This window comes from Oryzias latipes, chromosome 6 (genome assembly GCF_002234675.1).
Source record: "Oryzias latipes chromosome 6, ASM223467v1".
In the NCBI taxonomy this organism is placed as follows: Eukaryota; Metazoa; Chordata; class Actinopteri; order Beloniformes; family Adrianichthyidae; genus Oryzias; species Oryzias latipes.
Genome location: NC_019864.2, coordinates 19,840,305 through 19,857,686, shown reverse-complemented (window position 1 = coordinate 19,857,686; position 17,382 = coordinate 19,840,305). Strand labels below are relative to the sequence as shown.

Below are 17,382 nucleotides of genomic sequence, written 5' to 3'. Positions count from 1 at the left end.
AATTATCTCAAATCAAATACAAAAATAAAGACTATTGTTGCTATTTAAACAGTTTACATTTTATAATGTTTTAAAATATGAACCTTAAATACAAAAAAAAATGATTCAAAACAGAGCAATTTAAATAACTGCTTTATGGTTTAACATACCAGAAGGATATACGAAAGGCATTGATGTACAACCTTTAGAATATAGTAGCCTGGGCTACCTTTCAGTGCACACATCCATTACTCTGAGACTCACACAGAACTGTTTCATCATTTTCATACAAACATAATGTGCTTATGATATAAAGCTATTACTGATTCAAGATAAATATGTGTGGTCTGTTTTTTAAAAGACCAATAAGTCATTACAGTGAATCCCATTACAGACAACTCCGTAACACAGACCATCCCGTCCCCAAAGTTTGAAGCAACACACTTTGTGACACTATTATCCAGGGTGGAATGAAGTTGGGGATCTGCCAAGGTCTGAGTGGAGGGATAATTCATTCAGCTCTGGCTCAAACACGCACACGCAGGTACACAATGTCCCTCAACAGGATTCTTCTGTACATACAAATACTGCTGCAGTAACTTTAAATTAAATTACGATAAAAAAAGGCACAAATAGTTCATATTCTTAAAACTTAAGGCATTGAAACGATCTTTTGTACATACAAATATTTTTTTTATCCTATATAGGTTTAATAACATTACATGTATATATACAAAGAGAAATTTTTATTTCATATATATATATATATATATATATATATATATATATATATATATATATATATATATACATATATACAATCAGCGATAATATAATGAAAATACAATGATGAAATTATATTTATTTTGACATTTATGAGTTGTAAATCTGACATCAGAACAAAGAAATGTGAAGAAAACCTTAACTGAAAATGCTCAAAAATTATAAACTACTGCAGTAGATCTATAAGACCTAAATTAAATTGAGAGTGTCACAAATCCACTCATTAAAACACTATTTACATTAAGGATCACTTCATTAAAGCTCCCAGAGACACATCAGGCTTTGGGAAAGTGCCCTTTTACACTACCCTGACACATTATTTACTCTACTCCTGCTAAACAACTGGATTTGGTGTTATTTTCATTCAAGTAATGCCAGGAGACAAAATATTCACAAACGAGCATTTCTGGTTGAGAATGTGAGAGTAGTTCTTTTTTTATTGTCAGTGTTTTTTTTAAATCTTTTTTTTTTTTTTGCATCTTTTAAATTTTACCAAATGTAGGTTTGTTGTGCTGCAGGTTTGAGCACAACATGAATGCACCAAAACCCTTTTTTTTTTCCCAACAAGCACATCTTTCATTGTATTCTTAATTTTTTTTGCAGTGAGTAGTGAGGAATTGCATGTATTGCGGAGCATACGGAATTCCCATCCTGTATTTAGAAAAAAAGGCTATAAAGATGTGGCATGTTATCACAGAATATGGTTTAACATGAGTCTATAATGCCTCAAAACCTATGGAAAACAGAGAGTGGAGGCGCAAGCAGAGGCTTATCCACAGCTTCTATGCACTTTTAAAGGTAAAGTTATTTTTAACATGACCGTTTGGGACAGGGGTCATCTTTTTTTGTTTTTACCAGGATATATACCTTTTGAAATAATTAATTTACTCTGTACTTCTCTACATCACCCTTTTTTCATGATTTTAATTGCATTTGATGACTTCTATAGTGTGTGGTATTTGCTGATGATTTTAAATCCTCAATCAAACTGAAAGCGCACCCTCAGACTTGCTTCTTCAGCTGCAGATTGCAAAGTATGCAAAACACAGAAGTCAGACTCTGAATGCATAACTGGAGTTTAAGAATACAGCCACTAATTTTAATGCAGCCCCCCTCACTGCAATGTCTTTTCTTTGAGGCTCTAAAAAGCTTCAGGGTTTGGGTAATATTTGAAGACTTTGTAGATCCACTGTGTGTAGAAGGGCACGTTGATGAAGATGCTGGGCTGGTTTGCCCGAGCACAGCCTCTGCCGTGCACACTTACACCAACAATAACTCTGAAGTCCCCATCCTGACAAACAAGAGGGCCGCCGTAATCCCTCTGCAAAGTCAGACAATCACAACACATTTTCAGCCTTAGCAGTTGAGGAAAGACAAATATTGGGCTTTACAATGACAGCAGAACACACAGACATGGACAGATCCTTTCCAAAATAAAATGCTTATATTTTGAACACTGATAAAATGTAATGCAACGGTCTCCAAATTCTCGATTTACAACAGACTGAAACTTAGCCTAAGGATTAATAACATATTTGAGTTTTGGATTAAACTGTGGTAAAGTGCTGCACAGTTCCTTTATCCCAAAGTATTAACACTTAGGATGATTTTTTTCTCCACTATGGAATGAAAAACATGAAATTCTCCCCACAGATAAATTTACACAAACAAAATAAGTGTTTTGCAGCAGAATAATGTACCTCGCACACTCCCTCATTTTTCCTCCCACCGGCACAGATCTTGGCGTTGGTGATGTGAAGGTTTCCTTTGTGCATTTCTCTGCATCTGTTTGTACTGACAATGGGCAGACTGACTGCTTTCAGAGCATCATCGTGGCCAGTGCCTGAAAGAATGCAAAACCCAGCCTTATTGTACTAATCTCTTATATCAAATGCTGAACAATTTAAATCAAAGAGATGTAATTTTTCAGTAAATTAATACAAGTTGTAACATTTGTTGGCAGAGCCCAAAACCAGACTAAGTAAAGCCAAAGTATAAATTTAAAAATGTTAAAACGGTAAGAAGAATTAAACAGAAACAGAAAATCCATAAGAAAAGATATAGTCAAATGTACTGCAATGCTATGTTTAGACTGTATACAAAAGCTATAGAAAAGGTAGAATATGTGTACCTTTGGTCTCTCCCCATCCATACATCTTACATACTGTTCCCTCTGGGATGGAGCATCCAGCCACAGGTAATTGGATCGTATGGACATTTTCTGCAGGAAGGGCAGGTCTGTACATGTTCAACAAACACATAAAAGCACAAATATATCAACATCACAAAAATAGAAAGAAGTACATCAACCCATCTTCTAAAAAACTTTTTTTTCCACACACTCACTTAGAAAGTCTTAAAAGGGCTAAGCTGGAGTTGTTGGGGCCACATATCACATGAGCTATGCTGACTTCCTGTCTCTTGGACAAGTCAAAAGCACCCTCTCGAATGTCAGAGACTCCCAGCCACACCCGATATTCACTTAGGTCTGGGACACTGTAGAGACATCAGAGGGAATAGCTCCAAATGAATCAAACAGAATACAGCATAAATGACACGGAAATATGCACAGAAAGTTCAAAGTTTGGGCAAATAAAAGAAAAAATAACTCATATTAACAGTGAGCACTGAAATTACCAGGAGGAGAAGCACTGTCTGTCAGTTAGTACCCATTCGTCTCGTATAAGGGAACCACCGCACCAGTGAGCGGACCTGGAAGATATCAGAAAAACAGTGAACAATTATGCTTTGCTCCACATTTAACTTATGGCATTTGAGAATTCAGGTGTTTAACACAAGTAAGTTAAATACAACATTTGTCATCCAAAAAAACCAGCAAAAAATACAATAAAATGTAATTAAATCCAAAATGATTTGTTTTTACTAAAAGTAACTAAAAAGTGTAGAAGGGAAAGTGTCATACCCTTTGTGTATGCTGACCATCCAGCTGCCTTCAGAAATTCCAACAGGTCCTCCTCCTACAATCCTTGTTGTTTTATGAACAAAACATCCCAGTGAGGGTAACCCATCTGGAAAAGGAAATACGAACATTTTTTTTTATTACTATTACACGGTTCAGGTCCTCTGTAATCCATAAATACAGATTAAAACATGCTAACACTGATACGTTCTTTGCACAGCAGCTGAACAAGACACACTAGAGATGCTTAATCATCCACAAAAAATATTATTATTTGTACATATTATGCTGATTAGATCAGCAGCTTTGTTCTGTTCTCTCATGGTTGTAATCCTCCCAAAGTGTGAAGTAAAAATGGAATCCAGAACTCAGGCAACGATTGTCCACTTAACAACATAATGTCCCACAACACCTACAATGACAGCTGAGCAGAAAAGGGACACTTTAAAAAAAAAGACGCTATCAAAGACTGATCAGCAGCCTAGCCAGTTGTGAAGAGACATTCACTCACCCTGTGGAATTGTGTTCTGTGAAGCATCACCTGCAGAACAAAAAGAAAAATCCAAGTCAAATCAGTTTACCAGCTGATAAAAGGCTACAAATCGACGTAAAAACAAATGCATATGTGGATTTAACGCATTTTTTGCAGTGACACACATCTGCATACGCTTACATGGTTTTATACTGCAGTAGTCCCACGAAATGGCAGAATTGTTGGTGTAACACCAAGGACCGTGTTTGTCCCCATCAGGATTTCTGCAGTAGTTTCCCTCCAATCCTACCATTAGCATACCCCGTTCACCACTGGATGAAAAAAAAAGACGACAAATCCTTACCTCATATTTCATCAACATTCAGTCATCTCAAATAATTGCTTTAAATGAATAGTTTTGCCCTTTTTGAAGGAAGCATAGAAACTTTAATAGTGTACAACTGTTAATAAAAGCCTCAATTAATTAAGCAGGATATGATCTTGACACTACACAGCTGTTTAAAGTCTGTGCTGCAGGATAATTACGTGATTCACAAAGGAGTTATTCACTGGGACGCTAATTATGTCAACATTTACAAATCATACTGCCATGGTAACACAGGAACCATTTTTTTCATAAAATTTTGAATTATACAATTCTTTTACACAAATTCCTTAAGAGGTTAGACAAAAACATGTTGGGCAGAAGTTGGACAAATTTCAAATCAGTGACAAAGAGGTTACATACGTGTTTATATGTCTTTTATTTCCTGCACAGACAGTTCTGGTGACTCTCTAACCCAGACTTTTAACCCCTGAGTAGGGGTGAAGTATGGGAACTGACAGGCTTTGAAGTGTTCTTTAAAGGGGGGGCTGGAGTCAGAGGTGAGGAGTAAAGTGCGCATCCTTCTACAAGAGTTTTACTGCCAGCCATTACTGTGTTTTGCTTTAAACTTTTTACTACTTGATTGGTGGGGGGTCATTGTACTCACAAATGTTGTGTTTGTCCTTAGAACAAAGATTCAATCTTTTCAAACAAAAGAAAGTAATTCAGATCTAGATACGTTGATTCCCTCCTACGTAATAGATTTCCTTACAATCTCCTCAGAAAAAAAACAAACAAACAAACCAAAAAGACCAAGTGACACATCAACTTGTAAAGATAGTTATTCTTAAACTTATAAAATGTGAATTTCGTTATAAAAAGATATACTTTGATTATTTTTAGCTGTCAAAAAAGCTTTCACACTTGTTTATGCTGAAGTACGTGTTCTCCAACCTGTGTGATCTCTGTTTTAAGCAGACATAATGATCTGCGGGTTTTTTTTTTCTGTGTGTGTGACTATCATCTGCTTTTCACATCGTAAGTTTGGAAAAGTTATTAGGCTAGAAAGGTAGCAGAGATCCAGAAGACTGACCTGTTGCTGTGTTCTCTCCAGGGACCACAGGGCAGGTTTGATCTCGTCCTTGACTGCTGTCCTCTGTAATTCTCGCCAAGGCTTTCATAGCATTCTGGATTTAAACACAAAAAACGAAATTACATGAGACAAGCTTTTTACACAAATTCAAAGAACACATCATTTATCATTCTTTCTTCCTTTAGACATTGGAAATGTGCATCAAGCTGGTCAGTGGGGCTTTTTTCCGCTCTTAAATAAAACTGATATGAACTTGTGGACAAACTCCATTTCTTAAACCTTGAAGTACTTAAATTCCTTTAAATGCACTATTATTGGTAGACCCCTGACTTAGCTCAAACATAGATTTAAATAATTGAGATCAAGCCAGTTTTAGGAGGTTTTAGTCTATCCGAATGGAACCAGGACAATAGTATTAGTAATAGTTTTTAAGACGATTTTTATGATTTTTGAATTTCATTTAATTTTCATTTTGACTATAAAGAAGCTCCAGAACAGAACATATTACTGACTACTTCAAAAGAAGCAAAAACAAAAAACAAACAAAAAAGCTATTTACCGACCCACATAACTGCTTATTTTCTCCTTAAACTCAACTGGTAGCAACATTTTTGGAAAGATAACCAATAGGATCCAACATAAATCTCAAATGCATAATGGCAGTTAATTGAGACAGGATTGTGACAAAAAAAAATAAAAAAATCTAAAACAAAAGGATGCCAAGCTTAACAAGGATTTTTGTAATTTCAGTGAGAAACACTTAATGAACATTTTAATGGAAAATAGGTTCTGTGATATTTTTGTAGAGTAGAAATAGATCAAAGCATTTTTTTAAAGCACAAAAACCTAATTCCTGTCTACCCTTGACACCTATCTTAGTAAAAAAAAGGTAATGTAAAATATGAAAGAAGATTTTTTTTTAAATCTCTAACAGGCATTTAAATAATTTTTATATTGTATTTTTCTATGAACTTATTGGTGGCCATGCTTACTTTATTTTGAAGTTTTAACTACCAGTATTATTTAATATTTTAATTGGGTATCTTTAAAACTGTAATAGCTGCAAAGAAAGCATTTAAAGGTTTAGCAGCATTGAGGTTAACAGTCTTTCAATTTAACATGTTAACGTCTTTTCAATGAACTTGATCAGTTTCTCAGTTCTTTAATTTTTATGAAATATAGATTAAAATAACCATATCTCAAGTTACTGCATCATGGTTGGGGCAGGATTTGGAGTGGGCAAAGTATGGAACACAAAATAGGTCATCTATAATGATGCCTTAGAAAAACACAGGTCATAAATAAGTTACTGAAGCTATCTGTCATCCAGCAATTCATTTTTATTGTGGGAATAAATTCAACCGTTGAGGGAAAAGCACAACATAACCTCGGTGTGGATTTAAATTCTCAGTCTTAGGACACACAGTCTCAGAGAAACATCCAGAAAATCCTTAGGGAAATTTCGGTTTGTGCAATCAGGCATACATATATGTAACTTTCCTCTTTTAAATCCATTGCTGCCCAAGAAGGAATCTGAAGCAAAACTAATCCAACAATTCTGTCTTTTTTTTTCCAGTGAGAGTTGACAACTCTGATCTGTTGTCAGAATGCATTTGTGGGAGACACAGTGGTCAGTCTTTCCCACAATCCTTTGGTACTACACCCTTCGACAAGGATTGAGATAATGCCGTTAAAAAATCAACACGTGTGGTCATAAAATCTGATCTGAACACCACAGTTTTCAAAGGACAAAGATGTCAAATACACTAAAGACAGACTAAAATAATAATTTGGGTTTCAAATATTTGCAATCTCTCACCATTGGCAAGTCTGTTTTGGGTGCCGCATTGAGGAATGTTGGTGCAGAACATTGTCCGGACTCTTGGGTCTGTAGTGAAGCACCATGGGAAATCCTGGCCATCGGGATTCCGGCAGTAGTTCTCTCTCAGGTCCCTTGTAGACACAGACAAGTCATCCTGTAATCTGTTCAGGTTTAACAGGACGTTGAAGAGTTGAGGTCAGAGTTAGTCACTCACTTGCATCGGTATGCTTCAGGTATGAAAGAGTGATTGTGGGGATACTGGGAATCCCAGCGCTGACAGGTGAGTCCAGTGGGTGTCATGTCTACCACCCCTCTGTAACCCTCTCCTTTGCCTTGGAAACACTCGGTTGTTTCTACCACGTTGCTATCAGGGGGTGTCTCTATGACAGCAAGAGAGTGAGACAAATCAACAGATAATAATGAAGGATTAGATTTATATTTCTGTTACACACATTAAAAAAAGGTCTTAAAATATCTAAACGGCATCTGTTAGGCATATATTATTTATTTTTTCAAATACAGTTAGTATTGTAGTTGTTGGCATTCAAGCAAAAAGTCTATATTGGTAAATGCAGTGTTTTGATTAAATAAGATCTCAATAAACACTAGATTTATTTCTTAATCTGCATTATTAATTCCTCTAATGCAATTTTGTTCTTTCATAATGCCCCATTTAGATGACTTTAGGCTTTATATGATTTCTAGATTTCATTTGTCTTTTTTCATTATGGAATTTGATGTGTTATTACTTTTGAATGAATTACAGAATACATTCCACATAGGGTGAGTAGGTAAACAGGGACTTTGTTCTTTTTGCCCTTTTACAACCTTCCCACATTTGTGTCTTTTTTCTTGAAGGAAATTTTGCGTTAAAGTTCCAATGAAGAATCATATCTTAAACCATGAAAATATTAGAATAAAGATAACCTGATTGTCTAAAACTTCAAAACTGAAACTAGCCTTAAATATGACTAAAATCACTATATGTTCACTGACCTATGTCCTGGGAAAGGAAATACATAAGTGCAAACATCTCAGAAAAGTCAGAGCAACAGGAAAAATTCAATCTTGATATACAATACAATACGGGGGAAAACCAGATTATCTGAATCAAAACAATATATATATTGAATAGAATTCATACTCTATAGAATAGAATTCATTCTCTGAGACTCTCGGAACCTCAAAAATATTTCAATTTTTTAAAAATATTTACATTTGTCTTACATTTGTGATGCACACAGGTTGCTGGGATAAGTAAAGGAAAATTAAGTAAAGTGTGACTATTTTATTTCCCTTCTACATGTCATAGTTAGTAAATTGATGACTGAGTCCAGATCTTTGATTATTGGAACACAATTGTTGTTGAATAAAAACCTAAAATAAATCCCAAATGTTTATAGATTTGACACCTAAACAGCAAATATAAAGCATTTCTTTTTGCCAATTTGCATAATAAAATGTTGCAACCTATATGTCAGATGTCTTTAGTTTTTAGAGACCACTACTTCTTGTAGAAATTTTTTCATTGGACATAATTAAGACCCCTGCTCCTCAGCCTCAAAACGCTAACCCACAGCTGTCAACAGCAAATGGCTTAGTGTCTAACAGACTATTCTCTCTAGCTGGAGCCAAATCATTTGGCCCTAAGTCCACACTGTGTCATCACATTTGTGTCTGTGTTAGATCCCTAGAAGCTGCAAACATTTCCTTTCATTCAAAACTCCTCACTCTTCTTGTAGTGGTATTAATTCAAATGCAGTGATGCTTCACGGGGGTGGAAATTTTCCTGTGGCACTGAAAATAACTGCTCAACAGCAATAATGTCTTTGTTGTCCACATTAGAACGCCTTCCATGAGGCTTGAAGACTTTATAACTAGGCTGGCTGCAGAGCTGGAAAAACAAGGCAGGAAGTTTTGCTCTAATTTTCTTCACTCAAAACCACCTCATTACACATAAGTTCATAAACTAGAGCTTTCTGACACAACTGCCTCCAAATGCTGGAGATACACAAATCTCCCAAACTGTTTTCATCCTAAAACAATATGTCTGAAAATAGACATTTGCTACTTTGACAGTGAACAAAAGAAGGCCTTGTCAGTGGAACATTTCTCTGTCTCTTGCTCCGTCCTCTCTGCCTTGTTTCGATTAAGCCTAACTGGGTCGTAAACTTGGTCTGTTACCAAACCCCCAAATATCAGAAAGAAAGTGAGCAAAGCATGGTGTGCATAGAGTGGAAGATAGTTTTTCAAAAGGGGCCACAGGGAATCACTGGGTCCACATGGATGAGTGCCAGCTAGTAAACATGGTGCCAGGACTGTTGATGATTCCTGCAGGCAAGCAGCCCAGTCACAGACTCAAGAGAAAGAAGCTGAGCCAAACAATATCACCCCTTTCCCTCTGTTTTATGTACTTAAAGACTTCAGAGGCTGTTTTAGTGAATGCTCACTGATTTCAGGGTCAACTACAAAAAGAGTGTGTTCTGGTTTTCTATAAGTGCAAAGACACAAAGCGCTGCAACAATCTGTGAGATACGCTTACACATCAATCTAATGACTTACACGTGATCTCCTTAGAGTGTGTATGACCCTGATGTTGTGTCTCTCCGTGTTACAGGAGGTTAATGCGGAGCAGTGACTGAGCTCCGTGTAGTTTGACTACCACACGTAACAGCTGGCATGAAACAATAAGCAGCAGGCCAGTGGCGCAGAAAAAAATAAACACTCTGGCTATTGCTGAAGACATAATAGAGCATGGGCCAAACAGCAAAAACTGTATGGCAGGAGAATTAAAAAGTTCTAGTACAATGTGTCATACTGGCTTGACTTGGACACAAACACACACTTTCCATTATACATCGATTTTGTGTTGGCAACTATGACTACTACTAACGCATTCAAACAAACACAGGAACACGCTTACCACAGACTTTGATTGTGCAGTACTCCCAGGGTGTGTTTGGGTCAGTGGTGAAGCACCATGGTCTGTGACGTCCATTTGGGTTCCTACAGTAATTGTCGTCGAGGCCTTTGTCGGGGTACCTGTTAGCAAAACATGCAAAAAAAAAAATAATAAAAAAAAGAAAAAAATCTGTAAGAGCAGAAAATGTATGAAGCTTAAAAGCAGATGAACGGCACCAAGAAATAACAGCTAAATTACAATTCATGGTTGCTTTCAGCTGAGCCTCCAACACTCTATCTGGGAAACTCTTTTGAGCTTTGGGAAAAGGAGGATAGTAATGCGCCACTACAGGTGTTTAACAGTAAAACATCCCAAACTCCCACATCCCTTTGGGCCTGCAGCCTCAAGGTATGCAGTATTAAGCCATGGGATCCTGTCATTACTTTAGCGCTGTGAGCACGCTGAGATCCAGTTCACACAAACAGTGGGATGATTAAGGATGTGTTAACGAGTTCCCAGTAATCCAGACCACCTGCCACCCAACTAGCTGGAACCACTTTGACACAGAAAACAACGCCAACATGTACACACACACACAACGCGGGGTAAAAGATGTAAGGATAACAGATTAAAACACAGAAATGAGGGGATTTTCCCAGCACACAGATGTTTAAATGTTAAGAGTTACATAGTGGATTCTCATGGGACTCTGTTTTCAGGGGCTGACTCACTTAATCTGCAGTCAGTGGGACACAAACATAAAACAGTTGTCCAAGGGAAAACCTTAAAGGTCAAGTTTGTGCATTCCAGTAAATGATTGTGTTAGACTTTTTTTTTTTTTTTTATTGAACAATTGCAGAATACAAAAACACAAAATGTGTCAGACTTGAGATGCATTTATGTGTGTTAGTGTCACCTCTTTGGGTGGAACAGGTGTTTGTGTGGTTCATCCAGGTCCCACCGCTGGCATTCTTTTCCACTTTCTGTGTGGTCCATAGGTCCTCTGTAATCTTCCCCATTGCAGTTTATGCACTCAACTACAAAGACATTTAACAAAGATGTATCAAGATGTTCTCATAAAAGTTGATGCTATGCTGAATACCCAAAACAGAAATTACACCAACAGCTACTTCTTTGGTTGGAAGGCTTTGGGGGGGGTTGTTCTAACACAGGAAAAACAAGCAAAGCAACCCCCCCCCCCCCCCCCCTTCTCAGCAGAATTACAGGACTGAGCTCTCTTGCTGAGAGGCGACAGACCTAATCACAGCAGATATCATTATTTTAAAACACTTCACAGAGCTGCCTTTTTGGTGTTATGCTCCCATAAATTAGTTAAATGTAAGCAACTGTCACTCTAACGAGCGCAGCAGTCCTTGATGAAGAGGGACTAGGATTTCTTGAAGGGTGTGCTGCAAACACAGTGACTAAACAACAAGGTGAACGCCAATTAGAAGCAGATGTTTACAAGTTTGCTCATCTAATGAAACAACACATTTGATGCCACTGGTTTCACGTGTATTTGTGCTTTTACACGCCATGTTTGTGTCCTTGCATGTGTTTCCCATCAGTACCCCTTGATTTCTAGAGAATTCCCTTTGGGTCACTTTTGTTTGACAGAGCACAGGCTTCTTGTCTAAATAAAAGCTCATTATCAACATTGTATAACTTTTGATAACCCAGTGGAAGAAGCTATAAAAGTTTTACAGAAAGAAATATTCATTTTTTGTCTCGTGAAAACCCAACCTGGCCTTTTTTTTTTTTTAAGCGATCATCTGTCATGCACACTAGAAACAAACCCTCTGACAGCACAAATCCTTCAGTAAAAGATAACAGAGGTCATTATCATCTCTTCCTGAAGAATTCAGCATTTGACAGTAATATTGTGTGCTTTAAAATAGTGGCTGTCACACTGGGAGAGAGGTTTCCTCTCATTTTTAAACCACATGGGGATCACTCTAACAAGGGTAATGAGAAAAGAAGAACAACTTTTAAAATCTGCTAAAGTTTCAAAACTACAAACTGACAAAGAAAATGGAAAAATTAAAACACACACTTGGAAAAAAAGAAACAGCAGCTTGGCTCAAAAACCTGTGCAGAGAAGTTGCAGAACCTGTAAGTTGCAGTAAAAAAAGCACGACTTTGTCAAAATTTGTGTTTGCGTAACATGCCGCGGCTCATTTTAGATTATTAGGGTTACATTTAGGAAACAATTTACTCTGTGGAATGGCTATTGCTTCAAGATGAATGTTCAGATGAAAAACATATTTTAAAAAGTCTACACTCGTGATCAGTCTAATGATTGCCCCCCAGAAAAACCTAGGGTTTCTGAGGGACTCACCTCTGACCCTGAATGGCAGGAAAAGGCACATTTGCTGATGAGCGGCCTACCTTCAGAGCACTGTGGTATTCCGCACTCCTGGTGTCTGAGTTGTGGTCTAGGATCAGTGGTAAAACACCATGGACCAACAGTTGAGTTGTCTGGGTTGCGGCAGTAGTTTTCTCTGAGGTCGCTCTTCTTGAACTTCTTAGACATGAATCTGTCAAAAGCACAGCAGCAATGTTATAAGCCTGGATATCAAAACCAGCAACACAATGTGTCCAATTCCAGTTTTTTTAGCAGCTTTTTTGTAACATGAAGGTCAAGAATTCACATTCTTTCGATCGTCCAACAAAAAGTATGTAAGAAAGTCTGGCTTAAACACTTCAAAAAAATCAAAAAGGTGACCACCAGCAATGTTGATAGACTAAGTCATGGATGATGGCCCCCAAAGAGAGAAAACACACTAATATGTAAAAACAATGATGGCTTTCCCTTGAGGTCTGTTTTAAATGTAGTATAAACGCACTGACAAATGACTCATATCTTTCCCATCAGGCACACACATGGCTCTGGTCATCAGTTATGATGACGGAAACAGTGAGAGTCATTTTTGACATGAAGTAGTATTTTTCCAGCAACGATAAAAGGATAGAGTTACAAACGGTTCTTCGTTCATCGGTGTAAAATGACAGGTGCAAAAGGGGAAATGCCGGAGCTCGATCTCAAAATGACAGGAAATCTTCCACAGATAAAAATCCTATTTGTTCTTGTGTGTGCATGTCATGGCTTTCCATGTCTGCAAGATGACTGATAAAGCATTCAAACTGCCTGGGTTTAATGACCTGATTTGTAGAGGCATAAAACAGTCTGATGAAGCAGGTTCATTGAAGGTACACATCTACCCTACTGGCTTAGATTTGTCTACCAGTGCAGCGAGTCATCACAAATTCTTTCAATGTAAGTTAGTACTTTACAGAAGAAAAGGCTTGATTTTTCATGATTCACCTTGTTTCATTGTTCTTCATTAGAGTGTAGCAATTACCGGTAATTAATAACTTATTAATGTTTTTGTTGTTGTAATGTCTCTTCCTTTTTCACTATTCTTTTAATTCCATCAGTCCCTGTGGTATAGATATTGTAAGCTGTTACAAAGTAAAGCCTCTTAATACCTTTTATTAGCTTGGATGCTGCTCTAACACATAACACATGGCTAATAAATTATGTCAACTTGTGTTGTGTTGTTTTTTTAAAAGGCCTTGCTGGTAATTATTTTTCACTAAAATAAAGCCAATTTTTGAGGGAATTGTTTACTACCTCTGCAAATGTTCTTCCCTCAATTATTTTGTATTGCATGAAAACTTTATTATGCTCCTGATATACAGATCAAGATCAATGATGTGGGTTTTTTTTAACATATAATTTAAATGTAAATTTGTCTTTTTATCTTAAGTCGGCTCTGAGGTGGAGCCAAAACCTTTATAAAAGATGTGATTCTAATCCTGATAAAACACCCACATGCTTACACACACACACACAAACACACACCAATTGCAGGAAATGATGTGTGATTTTGTAAAGCAGCACAACTATGTCAATTCTGATGAATGACTCCTCCCAGGAGCCTAATCAACCACCAATATATCTTACATCCACATACGGAGTAGCCTCTGGCTACCAGCTAATTGCATCTCTCACAAGCCAACATTAATATCAACAAGCAGCTTTTAACATTATCGTGTTTGACAAAAAGGTGAGAAGGACACTCAATTCTTACTTGTGTTCATGTGGAATGGGGGAGGCCCAGGCCTGGCACAGGATCCCGTTGACTGTCACCGACCTTCGACCCCTGTAACTCTGACCTGTCCCTAAGATGCACTCTCTCACATAGTCTGAACAAGAAACAAAAAAAAAAGAGAGTTATTAGGTCAAAGTTATTCAGAAACATGTAAATGTGGTGAGTAACAGCTCTATTGTGGTGTAGGTTTTTGTTTTGTTTTTTTTACACAAATCCCATGCAAAATGATGAGGATAACAGCTGTCAGGCTTAACAAGGTATTACTGAGCTTGACACTGCCAAAAGTCCAATCTGTTTTCCTGATCATCTATCTGAATTCAACAGAATGGCTTCCACAACCTTCATTTTCACTCTTGTTATGGTGAGATGGGCTGGGGATTTTCAATGTTTACACAAACATCACTTAATGAGAGAAAATGAACCACAACAGGCTGTGGCAAACATGACAATGGTCCCTGCCTTTTCCCTGTCCGTCTCTTGGGGGTTCACCATCATTGAAAACATGAAGTCATTGTGGATGCCCTAATCAATAATGTAGCTCTTCATGGCCTGATGCAAAACAAACTGCTTTTGCAGTACAGAAAACTGCATTTACAGTCTACTGAATGGAAATGATAACAGGGAAAGTCTGGGAAGCAGAGGGTACCTTTCTTTTGATAGAGTTCGTAGTTTGGATTCTGATAGATCTGAGCTCCTGGTGCATTCCTGTCAAATGACAGCCATTGGCATTTTCCATTTATATGATCAAAGTGGAAGGCTCTATAAAAGAGGGGAAAAAAAGCTCACAGATCAACAGAAGAGCGAGAGTAAAGCATTCTTTCAAACAATCACTGTGGATATCAATAGAAAAGCTTGATATTCTATATTGATTGTAACTACCATGGTATTCTGGAATTCTTGTAAAAAAAAAAAAAAAAAAAAAAAAGCAAACCTGCAGGCGAATGGGAGTCTCCTGTTGCGGCTGCAGGATTTGGCACACTTGGATATGCTGAGCTTCCTGCTTTTGGTCAGAAAGGCAGAGCCAGGGGCAACAGTCAGCTGGATGCCCTCAGATTTCTGGTAGTCTTGGAGAGCATTTCTCTTCCCCTCTGATGCACAGAGACACAACATCAGGAACATTCAGAGATCAGACATGTTGAAGCCCAGCTGGTAACCTTTTATGCTCCAACAGTTATTAATGAATTACCATACTATCACTGAATGACAATGCTGCATGGATATTTGCTAAATCCTTAATATTAAGCGGTGGTAATATTAAATGTGCACATACTCTCATTACCAAACCCCTGCTGGAGGCAAAGTGGATAATGTGGTGCTGTCGTGGACTGACATTTTCATTTATACCTGTGCCAATGATGTGTGTCTGTGTTTGGTTATGTGGTCTCAGTTCTCTGCATATTCAGAGACCTACAAATCACCCATTCTTGTCTCTTCCTCCCAATGTTTTCAGCTGGTTTTACTAATGTGGACTTTCAAAAAGACATTTGTTTTTTCCCTCAATGACAGCAAAACTAAATGTTTCAGTGACGCTCCAGAAGAGCTGCTGCAGAGAGTGAAAGGAGCTGTCTGCTTTTCAAAGTTGAAAGTTAAGAATAACAAGAGAATCCAAAGGTTTGCGTTGATCCATTGAGGGGAGGACTTTACAGTTTGGGGATATAAAGACTCTAAACTTATATATTTTTTTTGTTATTATTATTATAATTTTTTGATAAAAAGAAAATTCCTAAATAAAATAAAGAGAAATCATGCATATAGCCACATGTGTCCAAGTGCACATTTCTCAGAGTTTGTGCCAATTCAGACAAAAAAGCCCTTCATCATCATCCCATGCTTGCACTATAAAAACAGAGTTTTACTGGCTGCAACATTAAACTTTAAAACACGATTTCCACTATTGTGAAAAAGGAAATCGGGGATGTAGAGGCCGAAATATCCAAACAGCACCGTGAACAACAAAGCCCTTCTTGATCTGGAGTTTGACAGCCTGCGTTCTGACTGGAGCCACTCAGTGCATGACAGTCAGTCAGCATGGGACAATCCGAGGAGGAGCAAATTCAGCGTTCAGTCAAACTTACCGGCGCACAGAACTACCAGGAGTCCGAAAAGAAGCTTGTATATCCACATGATGTCGCTTTACAAGAACAGGCTTACGGTTAAAAACGCTGCGCCGCGCTGCCTTCACTGCAACTAGGAGATGTGGCTTTCACCGCCGCTCAAATGATGCGTCTCCTCTATTTACCAACTAGCCTCCCCCCTCCCACCCTGTCTCTCGTCAGCTCTTCCTCCTCCTCTTCTTCTTTCTCCTCTTGTGTTCTTCTTCTCTTTATCTGGTTTTTACTTTTCATCCTCACATGCACATGCACTCTGTATTGCCAGGACTTAAACAATAATGTTGAAAAACGGAAAGTCTTTCCAGTGAATCCCTTTAGTGGACGTTTTTTAACCTCATTTGATTTGGTCAAACTAAGGAAAGAGTCTCATGTTTGTGATGAAACAGCAATGAGTGGATTCGTTAATGACTGTTAGCTGATCAATTACAAAATGAGATTATATAATTAAGGAGGGACTAAAGTCTAACAAACATTTATTTAAAGATAAGCTTTGAAGGTAATTAAGAATTAACATTTGATTTGTGGGCATTTAATGATTAAAGCAATCAATGTTTGTTGATGAATTAACTGAGTCATCATTTTTGTTCAGCATCTTTTTGGGATTTTTGGATTTATTTGTTTTTTTACTTTTTGTTTTTTGCATTACAAGGATAGTTTTTTTTGACAAAAAACAATCATTTGAAATCAAATTATTTGCAGTTTTCAAATAAAAATGAAAAAAAAAAAAAAAAACCTAAGAGGGGGCGGCCGTGGTGCAGTGGTAGGGTAGTCGACCTCAGTTCGATTCCCACCTTGTCCGCCCAACATGTGTCGAAGTGTCACCCCACCTTGCCTCTGGTGGAAGGTCGGCGCCAGTGTTC

General features: G+C 37.6%; 1 protein-coding gene across 1 annotated transcript; it reads right to left on the bottom strand.

Moving 5' to 3' along the window:
• Nucleotides 1–1,169: 1,169 nt before the first annotated feature.
• Nucleotides 1,170–16,643, bottom strand: hgf (hepatocyte growth factor). The gene is made up of 18 exons (XM_011476208.3): nt 16,487–16,643; nt 15,343–15,499; nt 15,058–15,170; nt 14,391–14,505; nt 12,685–12,833; nt 11,213–11,333; nt 10,318–10,436; nt 7,609–7,774; nt 7,392–7,525; nt 5,573–5,666; nt 4,356–4,486; nt 4,194–4,223; nt 3,686–3,791; nt 3,400–3,474; nt 3,109–3,258; nt 2,894–3,000; nt 2,463–2,605; nt 1,170–2,083 (listed from the first exon to the last, which is right to left on the bottom strand). The coding sequence occupies exons 1-18, from the start codon at nt 16,533–16,535 to the stop codon at nt 1,904–1,906; spliced, it is 2,139 nt and encodes a 712-aa protein (XP_011474510.1). The 5' UTR covers nt 16,536–16,643; the 3' UTR covers nt 1,170–1,903.
• Nucleotides 16,644–17,382: the final 739 nt, after the last annotated feature.